The sequence below is a fragment of the Berghia stephanieae genome, chromosome 3 (genome assembly GCF_034508935.2).
Source record: "Berghia stephanieae isolate SIO BIC M18660-M18661 chromosome 3, UCSD_Bste_1.3, whole genome shotgun sequence".
Taxonomy (NCBI): domain Eukaryota; kingdom Metazoa; phylum Mollusca; class Gastropoda; order Nudibranchia; family Aeolidiidae; genus Berghia; species Berghia stephanieae.
The window spans coordinates 66268836-66281082 of record NC_088362.1 but is presented as its reverse complement, the minus strand read 5'-3'; the positions used below and the strand labels follow the sequence as shown (position 1 = coordinate 66281082).

At 35.8% G+C, this 12247-nt stretch overlaps 1 protein-coding gene across 3 annotated transcripts; it reads left to right on the top strand.

Moving 5' to 3' along the window:
- The first annotated feature begins 2082 nt into the window (after positions 1-2082).
- Positions 2083-11713, top strand: LOC144968238 (uncharacterized). Of its 3 annotated transcripts, none has more exons than XM_078906387.1 (6): positions 2083-2399; positions 2995-3228; positions 4907-5261; positions 6281-6420; positions 9866-9938; positions 10861-11713. In XM_078906387.1, exons 2-6 carry the CDS (start codon positions 3200-3202, stop codon positions 11044-11046), a joined length of 783 nt encoding a protein of 260 aa, XP_078762513.1. In that variant the 5' UTR covers positions 2083-2399; positions 2995-3199; the 3' UTR covers positions 11047-11713. The 3 variants fall into 3 exon arrangements, with proteins under 3 accessions (XP_078762513.1, XP_078762515.1, XP_078762514.1); XM_078906388.1 differs by having other exon boundaries at positions 2115-2138; XM_078906389.1 differs by lacking the exon at positions 2995-3228.
- The last annotated feature ends 534 nt before the right edge of the window (positions 11714-12247 follow it).

The following is a 12247-nucleotide window of genomic DNA, read 5'->3' as shown; positions in this document are numbered from 1 at the left end:
ATCATCTTGATGATTATTTGTTTTGTTACTATCTATTCCTGTTTCCTTTTCCGCTGTAAAATAATATACGATTCTTTCATCTCTTTGTATTTATTAAAAGAGTTATTTTTATTGTGCCCAATAACACTTCGAGCTATTGGACGATAAAAATATAACGAGTTTAATCAATACAAAGAAATGAAAGAAAACGTTTATTCCACCCCTCCAAGTAAGATTATTAGATATATTATAGCGACCAAATTGTATGGTATGAGTACTTCTATTCACCATAATTTGTATCTTACTCCATCTCCTTGAATAACAATTTAACCGAAAATATATTTTTAAAAATTTTTTTAATATTTTAAAAATAAAAATAAAAAGTTGGATGTATTCATGCGCATCAAAAGATTATTTATAATTGCCAATCAGCTGTCTTTTACACCACATAATATATAGATAGTATGCAGATGACGTCACTCAGGCCTTTGTTATTGTTTTTGCCATCCGCGTTTGTGAGTTGTTCTCACTAAACTGTATTAACCAGACTCTAAAAGTTCATGGTTACACAGAGTTTGTGTGTTGGTCCGTTATACTTCCGGATGGCAATGTTGTGAACTCCTTGGCCAAGCGCATTCTATCTATAATAAAGACCACATGGTCACACAGTTGCGCCTAACAGGCGTCATGTCTCGTTCTACATGTTACGTGTCGTTTGTTGGTCAGGGACCCGTTGTAAAGTGATTTGAGCACATTTAGTGGATATTGCTCTATATAAAAGCACGAGCTCAAGTTTTCTTCCACGTCGTTCGTCGATCGCTGTAGGCTGTAGGTTGGGAACGTTATCGTGAACTTGCTAAATGACCGATTCCTGGCTGCATTGTTCTGTTCTTTCTCTCTGTCTCTTATAATTTGGGTTTGGAGACCCACCTTGCTGGCACTTCTGAAACACAAATACTCATGTGGCTATGTGGTCTAGTGGTATGACACTCGCTTTCGCATAGTTGAGTCCTTGGAGAAGGCTCTTTACTTACATTCTCTCACCGTACTCAGGTGTAAAATGAATACCTACCTGGCTGTTAACAGCGTTGTCTCTGTCCGAAAAAAAAGTGTAACATCGCCTAACAGGTGTCATATCCCGTCCTAAATGTTAAATGTTGCTGTTGGCCAGGGACCCTTTGTAAAGCGCTTTGAGCACATTTAGTGGATATTGCTCTATATAAAAACACATTGTTTTATTTTTCAATATAAAAGCTCAATGTGGCCACATTTAACCTCTAGTTATGCAAAAGCTCGAGTTAAGTAAAAATGATTCCCTTGGGTAGTCTTTACCTTACACGTTCTACCTTTGACTCCTTCGAAATGCAAATATATTATATTTCTAAACGAACAAAGTAAACTCTTGTGTAGAATCATGATTTGATTCAACAATAACCTTTAATATAATAATATAGATAGATAGTATTTAGGTTAAGAACAGTGTCGTTTTACAAATTAATTGCTAATGAGTTTACCCTTGTTCACCCCATATAAAAATAAAAACAAGGTAAGGATCGGTGCTGCACCCGTCATCAGATAGGTAATGCGCAAATTCAGCTAAATTTTCTTCATCATTTGATATTTATATTAGGTTAACCCCTTCATGTACATATCTGCAGGTCTGACTTCCGAACCCAATTATGGGCCTAGTTTAACATTGTTGTGATGGACACTATTTTGCGTCATTTTTTTTTATTTTTTTTTTTTTTTTTTTATTTCCATAATAACAATGAGCCCATAATGAATTGGATTATCAGACCTGCAAACAAGTGCACGTCGGGTTATTCTAAAAAATGAAAAGGGGAGAGAGAGAGAGAGAGAGAGAGAGAGAGAGAGAGAGAGAGAGAGAGAGAGAGGGGGGGGGGGGGGGAGAGATAGAGATAGAGAGTGAGGGGGGAGAGATGGTGTGTGTGTGTGTGTGTGTGTGTGTGTGTGTGTGTGTGGACGCGCGCGCGCGCGTGTGTGTGTGTGTGTAGGTTTAGTGTAATCCATAATAATAATGATATTTCGAACACTAGTAAAATGGCATTAAACATTTCTATTGTCAATCATACTATCACATCCTTTTTAACTTCTACTTTCACTATAATTAATGTCTCTAACCTCGTAATCTGTGAACTGTGAAGACTTTGTCCATGTTTTGTTTTCCTTATTTGTGATTTCCACATTTATCATAAACTTTAAGAAAAGTGGAACGGGGTTGAAAAACTCAATCGTTTGAACCCCTATAGCGATATTTCAGCGTGACGTTTTTTTTTCTTTTCTCCTTTTTTTATGTTTGTATATTTTTGACCTAATCTCTTTCTAACTTAGTCTTAATATAACGATAATAATAATCATCTTCAACTCATCTTACCCGTTTCACTTCAACATTAATTAAGGTAAACAATTTTATTATTCAGGAGTACGTGTAAAATGTCTGCTCACGAATTTAAGACAATACTCTTCCTAGTGTGAATGACTTTCTCTATAATCATGAATCAAAATCAACTCCTTTATTTATTCAAATTCAAACATCAGCTTCATTCAAGATAACAGAAAATCTCGAAGTTTATTTGATCTTCTATTAATTAAGATTAATTAATGTGCTTTGATTGTAATCGTATATTTTCCCTTCCGACTATCATTTCATATCTATTTTTCTGACAGCCCATAATTTACAAATTCAATTCAAGCTGTTAATACTTTTAATTTGCATCTGTTTTTGTTTATTTTTTCTTTAGTTTTTGGGGTGTTTTTTGTTGTTTTTGTTTTTTTTAATTAGCTACGTTACAAATAAGACTAAGACAGGCTCGAATATAGAGTTTAGAGGAGACCAGGATTGGAGCTATTTTTGATTTTGTTTGTAGATTTGGATCTCTGTCTTTTAACAATGGAATATATCAGTCTTCTTTATTGGTTTTCATGGTATTGTCTTGATTATTTGTGCTTCTTATTTTTCGTTTATGTCGTATTTGGTATCTTCATGTTGTACAGTACGAGTGTTAACAATCCATGGATTGCTATTCCGGGTCTCACGTCGGAAGAATCTGATTCTGACAGCTAGATTTATGGAGAAAGAATAAAAGTCATCTCCCAGTTATTTGCCTTAATCAGCGTTGTACATTTCATGTTGATGTCATTATTATAATTGTAGTGTAAATTACATTAAATAAATACACCCTGTTAGCTGCATGGTTTTATGGCCAAGAAAAAGGAGCTTTATGTAATGTAAGTGAGTTTCTTGATTACTCATATTTGTTTAAAACTTAGATTTATTTGTGAAAGTTTTGAGTCCTAATAGTGAGATGATAAGTATTGCTATCTTTCCCAAGATCAAGACCCGTTGTAAATGGACTATTGTTAAAATTGAAAGTTGTCCAATCCAATCCTATCCACAATTTTGCAGCTTCAACATTGAAGAAAAATGCAACATATGTGTGGTGTGGGATGGTGTTAGATTATGGCTCTTATTCTTAATCACAATAGTTAAATGTCCTTCTGTGACAAATTTATCATAATTGTCAGAGACATATAGCCGTGTATTTTAAGATGAGCAAGAAATACTTTTGAAGTCAACATATAAATTGACGGCACTGAGTGAGTTCTTTATTAAGTGAGAATAAATATGAAGTGGCAATTCAGACTCAAGTCTTAATAGTCTCCCATAGCTACTCAAACTCCAATCAGCTAACGAAAGAGTGAAAATGAAGAGGCTTCGTATGGGAACAAAACATACAATGGACGTTTCGGGTACAAACCCTTCGTCAGCACAACAATAACAAATTAACGTGGAAAACAAATAAAATATAATGCAAAAAAACTTGTGTCGTCTGTACTCAATGGGGGTTGGAGTATGAATGAAATGTTAGCGTGGCGTGGGTAGAGGATTGGGTGCCCCATGGGGGTGATTCGATTGATAAGAAAAGGTCAGCGATGACGGAACAGAACCTACCAGAAAATAATGGAAGATAAAAGACATAGTAGTAGTAGTAGTTGTACTAGTAGTAGTAGTAGTAGTAGTAGCAGCAGCAGTAGTGGTAGTAGTAGTAGTGGTTTGAAGTGAGTAGGAAAGTGTAGTAGAAAGCTGTAGTGGAACAGTAGGGGGCGAGGTGAAAAAGTCTCGGCGGAAGGGGTGGCTTGTTGAATGAGCGGCGTTCGAATCTTCGCGAAGGAAATACAAACATAAAAGGCCTTCGGCTTCAACATTGAAGAAAGTCTAACCTCACCCATCTTGAATGGGCTGCCATACAATCACTTAGATCACGTCGAGACATAGTGATCAAAGCGGCTGATAAAGGAGAGGTCGTAGTTGTTTGGCTGAGGGCCACAGGCAATTGAGTGACCAGGTCTTTTATGAGAAAGTGGCTTCGGACCCTACACTTGCTAAAAACACCAGACAATCCAATCTTTGGCATCTCAGGGAGAATTACCTAGTAGAGCAGAGGTCCTTAGACATGACCCTAGCGACCTAGGTAATCCATGTTTTTACATGCTCCCTAAGATACACAAGATCCGGGAATTGTTGTATTACAGATTTTACTTCATCTCATTGTCGCTCTTTTTCTCTATCTCTCTTTCACCCCCCCCCCCCTCCCTCTCTCTCTCTCTCTCTCTCTCTCTCTCTCTCTCTCTCTCTCTCTCTCTCTCTCTCTCTCTCTCTCTCTCTCTCTCTCCCCATGCGCACACACACTGACTGACATTTTTACCATTGTTTTCAATTAAAAATTGAGTCTCCAGATTAAATTTATTTTGATTATGTGTGATTAAAATCACCATAAAGTGTTGCAAACAAAAAAGACCTTTCACGAAATGTCCTCATCCAGAATTTGTCACTGCTGACAGAACTTATTTTCTATATATATTTGGAAATTTTTATGTGGTTTTGTTTTATTGCTTTGATTTTCAGAATGATTGTGCCTTCAAGATCTAAAGTACCCTTTGTCATCTTATCAATTTGCCGGAGATCTGTGATTGGGAACAGCAAAATCATCTCACCATATAACTCGATACATAAGTATGGTTGTCAACAAAACATTGGCACTTGCTATGATCTACATCGCTTTAATTCTTATACCACATTTGCCATAACATCATCAGAGTCAATCAGAGTTTTGAATCCATTGCATGGAAGAAATATAAATCAACCCTTCTCACTGTTCCACACTTTGCAGCATCACCCTGACATTTGGATTGGGAAATTAATCAATCATCAGCAATTTAAAGTCAGACACAAGTCAAAGAAAAAGCAGCATGACTCTGAGGTCGGTGAATTATATTACTATAATATAATATAACAGATTTCTTCGTTAATTTACTTTTTATGATTTCTGATATTTAAGTATGGTCTATTTTATTGTTAATTATACCGATCTGAGCCAGCACAGAAAACACCAATTCAAGTCCTTAATATCATTTTTTTAAAAATTTTTGGTGTAGTGGATGATATTCCTAAATGCTAAATGCTTTGTACTTTATTTTTTAAATTATTATTACTAGAATCTTAATTACAATATTTTAAAAGATGGAAGATTTGGAATTGAGAATGTAAGAAAATGGTGTCGAAGTTGGCAAAGAGACTTTAATTTGTAGACAGATGCTACTTATAATAATGGATTTAAAACTTGAATACTTCAATATTGAAATGGCTAAACTTTTTTTTTCCTATAAAATCTCCCATGAAAAAAAAAAGTTTTGAGCAAAGATTTCTACTTTAGTGGGTGTGTGTGCGTCCGTGTGTGTCCTTTGCATTTTTGACCATAAGTGCTTCACAATAAATGACAAGGCACAAAATCCTATTATCCCTCCCTCCTAACCTATTGAGTTTTATTTTGTTTTGTTTTGTTTTTTGTTTTGTAAATGACCCATGAGTACCTGATCAATAGTGAGACATTTTAGAATAAATTGCTTTGAACTTTCACCATCGGAAAAAAAAAGAGTCCTTCAGAGCTTTTAAGACCCCTATAATTTATTTTCTGTCTTTGTCTTGGAATGGGATAACTTGGTTTATCCTGCCCATGGTCGGAGTCCTTAATTGAGAGGGAAACAGTAAAATGTGTTGTATTAGTTTTGGGAGATGATATTTTTTTCCTTATAAATCATCTCTCTGTTATGTACTGTAATATTTTTTACTGGGCCTGATATGACCTAAATGTGTCGCAACCGCCGTTATAACCCTTAAAAAGAAAACAAATAAACAAGACACATCACTTGATATTGAATTACAACATAAGGTGAATGTGATGATTATGCCATTTTTCTAATCTGTAATCTCCGTTGACAGGATGAAAGTGATTCGGACATAGATGATAATTTGGATGATGATGACTTCGACGCTCCAAGTCAATTTAAAGTCCAAACCATCCATGCTCCATCTTTAAGGATTGATGCCATTCTTAGTAAAGCATTAGGATTATCACGGAAGTAAGTATTTGTGTTTCTTTATTAATATTTTCAACGGTTTTGTAGCACATATTTCAGTTTACGTTTTAGATGACAAAAAAGAAACCAGCTGAATAAACTATGCAGAAGGAGCCACTGATATTTTGGAAAAGTTTTGTGAAGGCCTGTATAATGTGCAATGTAGAATGATATTCTATTGCAAAGTACTTTCTTCGGGATTTAACTGAGACCTTACTACCAAATTATTGCTGTTTCTCTCCCTCTCTCTCTCTCTCTCTCTCTCTCTCTCTCTCTCTCTCTCTCTCTCTCTCTCTCTCTCTCTCTCTCTTTCTCTTTCTCTATCTTTCTATCTATCTATCTATCTATCTACCTATCTATCTATCTATCTATCTACCTATCTGTCTATCACTCTCTACCACACACACAACATGTGCTTGCAGATACACACACAAATACAGAAGGCAATAAGTAACAACAATTCATTGTAATTTAAATGACTACATATGACTACACATGTTGTGGTCAATGGTATCCAGATTTAATTTTGACCAGATGAAAAATGATAATGATGATGATGTACCGACATATAGTATAGTGCATTCTATGCAATTGCATTCAAAACTCTTTATCGTCAAACACAATTCATTGAATAATAATAAATTTATAAAACACAGCATAATTTACTTGACACATATTAGATGGTTATAAAATATGACCCATGAGTAAAAGTATTTTTTTAATAAGAATGTTTTACGGTGTACTGTGAATATTTCCATCGTTTGCTTCTCTGTGATCTGTCTGTGCAGAGCATTCCAGACTTCGGCCAAAAAATTTGAAAGAGCGATCACTGAAGGTTTTGGAATTTTACTTAGGTAGATTAACAAGGGGGTGTCGCTGGAACTCCTTAAGAGGCAAGAATTTGATTTCTTTTTACTCAGGTCCTAAAGATGGTAGGGGGGAGGGGGGGGGGGGGGGGGGGGCAAGAGCTATTTAAGCATTTAAAACCAGTGGTCAAAGTTTTATATTCAGTCCGTGCTTTGATGGGAAGCCAGTGCAAGTTGCCAAAAGGGGAGTAGGATGGTAAGTTTTTCTTCTCATCAATACAATTCTAGCTGCTGAATTTTGCAGACTGGAGCTTTCTGAGACTCTTCAGGCAGACCTTAGAGAAATGTATGTTACAATGGTCCATTTTAGACCATATCAGAGAAACGATGAGTTGTTTCGTGGCGTTAGCTGTGAGATAGTTTCAAATTGATTTTATTTTTGACAGCTCAAAATAAATGCTTTGCATAGAGCACTGATCTGCTTGCTCATACTCATAGACAAATTTTTATCAAAAAATTTCTCACTTTTTTTAGATGGAGTTACTTTGCAATCATTGAAATCGAGTTAGAGTTGCGAACGTTTTTGAGATTGTTTGGTTTGCCTATCATGATGACTTCAGTATTTGACTGATTAAGTTGCAATTTGTTCAGTGCCATCCAGTCTTTTATGGTATATTTTGATTTAAAACAGATTTGTAAATCTATAAGTCGTCAGCATAAAAATGATAGCTAAAATTATGATCTCTTATAAAGGTGCCATGTAAAGACTAAATAAAATGAGACCTAAGACAGAGGCTTGGGGAACTCCTCCAAATTGAAGAGTGATACTTTCTGATTAAAATTTTGGAATTTTTACACATTGGCGTCTATCTTCCAGGTAAGATTTGAACCAATTCAGGGAACAGCCGGAGATTCCAAAAGTATTCTTTAATTGATCTAAAAGAACAATCTGGTCAATCGTATCAAAGGCTGCACTAAGATCTAAAAGGTTCAAATAACTGATTTTTCCATTATCAATGCGTGAAACAATGTCATTAAAAACTCTAAACAGAGCAGTTTCAGTTGAGTGATTTGATCTGTAAACTGATTGAAAATCTTCCAATAGACCATTCAACTGAATATGAGCAAGGAGCTATTTCAGAACCACTTTCTCAAATACCTTTGATAAAATGGAAAGTTGGACACAGGGTGGTAGTTTTTAAAATCGTTTTGACAAAGGTGGTTCTTCTTTACGAGGGTTTTATTATTGCTGTTTTACAACAGTGAGGGACTTTTCCTGAACACAAAATTTATTGATAATTTCTGTAATTTTTGGTGCGAGTTTGTTAAGGCATGCCTTGGTGATATGTGTATGGAGGACGTCAAGTTCACCACTCTTATATGGGAATTCAGGTATAATTTTAAGGATATCTCTTTCTGATACTTCATAAAATTGATTTTAAAATGTATTTCAATTTTTTTAATGGCAATCGCCATTTGTGGGTTAAGTCAAGTCACATTCATCAAGCTTATGTCTAATATCCTCCACCTTTTTGTCAAAGAAAGAAAGAAACATCTTGGGTAACTGTTCAGTTTCAACATTAACCAGGATTAAATTTTTCTCATGATTCTTACCTAGCAGCATGTCAGTGGCCTGAAACAGCTTTTGACATATTTTCCTGAGGCATTTCTTGTGATAAATATATATATATATGTATAATATAAACAAAAAAAAAACAATTTCTGAACCTGTCTTTTTCCATTTCCTTTTTTGTGTTGTCGAAAGGGTAGGAAGCAATTTTGCAGAAAAATATTGCTGCATAATGTAAAGCCGTTTGGTTGCCCTGATCTCATAAAGCGTCCAATAATGCCTTACATTCTGATATATATTTTCATCACAGCATCAGACACACACACACACACACAACACTCACACACACACACACACACACACACACACACACATGCACAGAGAAAAAGAGCAAGAGAGAGAGAGAGAGAGGATGGAGGAAGAAAGAAAGGAGGTGATAAGGGAGGTATATTAGGAGCTAAACGCTTAAAACTAATTGTGACGGATGACTAGACTTTTTTTCTCAAGAACCATCAACACCAAGTTATCCATTGTTTGCTGCATATTGGTTCAACACAACTCATTAGCAAAGGAGTCAGTTCTCCATTCAGTGGAAAGTTTTTCTGACCCCTCAATTCGCGTTTGAATGTCACCAGCAATTGTTGTTCTCTGACATGTGACACAAGAATAAATTCTGGCCCCTTTAGCCTATCGACTCTAAATGACAATCATCATTTGAACAATTCTTGTTTATAGATTTAATTCTGTATATTTGATTTGAAATTGAGTGGAACTGGTATTGAGCTATGTTGAGGGGGCATTGTGGCTCAGTGGTATGGTCTTTGCGTCGTACCCAAAAGGTACCGAGTTCAACTACCCGCCTTGCTGTGTGGCCTTGAGAAAGTCACCTCGCCCTCACTCACTTTGCGATGCTGCACTGTGGCTGATGCCTGGGTTATTCCAGTCTTCCCTTGGGATAGACCCTAAAGACAAATTTCCCGTTGGGGATGAATAAAGGGATTTTTTTTTGTTTTATTTTTTAAAATTATCTTCAGAAACATATTTTTAATATTTTCTTTTCTTTTCTTTCCAGTCGACTAGAAGAAATCTTCTTTGGACCAGGCTTTTTTTTAAACGGCAAAAAACTGTTAAAGAAAGGAGGAAAGGTAATTTTGTACTGTTTATTTGTGATAGAACCCAATTTGGCAGGGTTGTTTTTTGTTTTGTTTTTTTTGAGCATTTATATAGCGCAATATCCACTTAACGTGCTCAATGTGCTTTACAAGGGGTCCCTGGTCAACAGCAACATTTAACATGTAGGATGAGACATGACGCCTGTTAGGCGATATTACCATTTTTTCGGACAAAGACAACACTTGCCAGTCATGACTTTATATTGACAATGACATTAGTTGACGGTTATACTGCGATAAATAAAGCTATGGTTTTATGAAGTGAAAGTTACCAGAAAAGTGCTTTTGTTTACATTTTTGTGATTGCCTCGCCTCTGGCTTTGATTTTCAGATTTTGACTGTCTCAATTTCAAAATGCCAGAAGTGTTTCTAGTTGATTGTGTGCAGAAACTTTCAGATCTCAGCATCTGCTTTTGCATCATATGTCAACAGAGTCTGGCTTATGGTAATAGAAGAAAAGCAATTTTATTACGACATGCTGCAACTGATAGTCATGTCAAGAAAAAGGAGTTTAGGAAATCAAATCAAACCCTTTCCACCCTAATTATGGCCCATAGTCGTCTTGAATAAGGAGAAAATGTTGTCACTCCATCTACAACTCTACCTTATGGCGCTGCACCTAATATCTCACATTTATTTTCCCCTGCCCTCCCCTTCCCTTCCCCTAAACTACCCCTTCCCCCTTGTTTTCCTAATTCCTTTCATCCCCTCGTTCCCTCTCCATTCCCTTGTAGCATGCTTGTTATTGTCATTCAGCTTGTCGGTATTTTCACTTAGGCTTCACTTATATTGCACGATTGTTTGAGTTCAGACTTTTGTTTTCTAGCATTTTACAGATCTGTAATACAATGTAGTGTAATACATATTGATACAAATGAATGCCTATTTATTTCAGATGGACGAGGGTGATTATGTAGACGTTGTAATGGAAAAGTCTGATGATCATCTCAGGGTCAAACGAGTCAAACTTCTCAAAGTCGGATCTCAGAAAACAAGTACAGACAAATTGATAGCCAAAGTCCGTGTTTGGAAGGTTCCTTTCTTAATTGACGACCCCAACAGGTGGAGGCACGATTCATGAGACCATGATTTATTAGAGAGATATATTCTTGCTGATTTTGAGTTTGTGATGACTATTGAAGCCTCAGCTGCTTGATTATGTGACAATAAAAGTATTGAACATTGTAATAATAATTGCCATTATATCATAGAACATTCCTTGACAAAAAAAAAAAATAGAAATAAAGTAGTCCTTCAGATTATTTAGGTCCATGGAGCCAGAGTTTATCCCGGTTTCTATAGTGTGAAACTTACAATAGCAATTGCTTGCTACCCTTTGAAAAGGAAGCTTGTCTATTGCAAAGTACTTTCTGACAGATATAATAGGTCCAGCTACCCAATCGTTGCTGGGTGGACAAGGGTCAGAAAAAATCTAGACTTGACCTGAGATCAATCTCAGTCCCTTTGTGTGTGAAGAGAGTGCTCTACCAACTGAGCTATCCAGACTCCCTCTGTCACAACAGGCGGTGACAAATTTATTTAGCACTGGGATACGATCAGAATTTTCAGTACTGACACAATATGGCTCAACTCATAAAGTCCATTTGATAAAGAAAACAGAAATGGCATGGATATTGTGTTTATATTATGCAAAAAAAAAAAATATATTTAGTGTTTATAAAGAAATGTATATATAGTGTTTATACTGCAGTTTATATTCTATGAAAAATAAAAATTTGTGGCTTTGACCAAGATTGTTCATTCATTATCAAGGGAAATGAAGCGTGAGTTAACAAAGTGTTTGTGCATGCATTGTTTACATGGCAATTTAGTTTTTGTGTGTGCAATTTATTTGCCTGTTCAGTAGTGTATACCAAGAAATAATAATATTGATAATGACAATAATAATAAGTTTCTGGAGAAATTTATCGCAGCACAGCAAGGCATGTTTTTTTCTAAGTAGCAGCGGTGAGCCGACTGGTGGATAAGTTGTCTGATGGACAACTGTGTGCAAAAGTTCAGCGTTAAGCGATCCATTATTTTATACATCTGTGGGGGCACCCGTATGGCATTCAATCCTTTTTAATTTCTTTCTGCTTTTATTCTGGAATGTGATGACTGGAGGCATTCTTTATAAGGGAGGCAAGCCAACGATTGCATATAATTATGAGAGATTTTATCTTTTATCCCTGTTCTACCCTGACAATACATCTTTTTTTTTCTGTAGTTACTTTTAACCACAAAAACTTTTACTCATTCAGTAGAGCTCAGATGTAAAACAG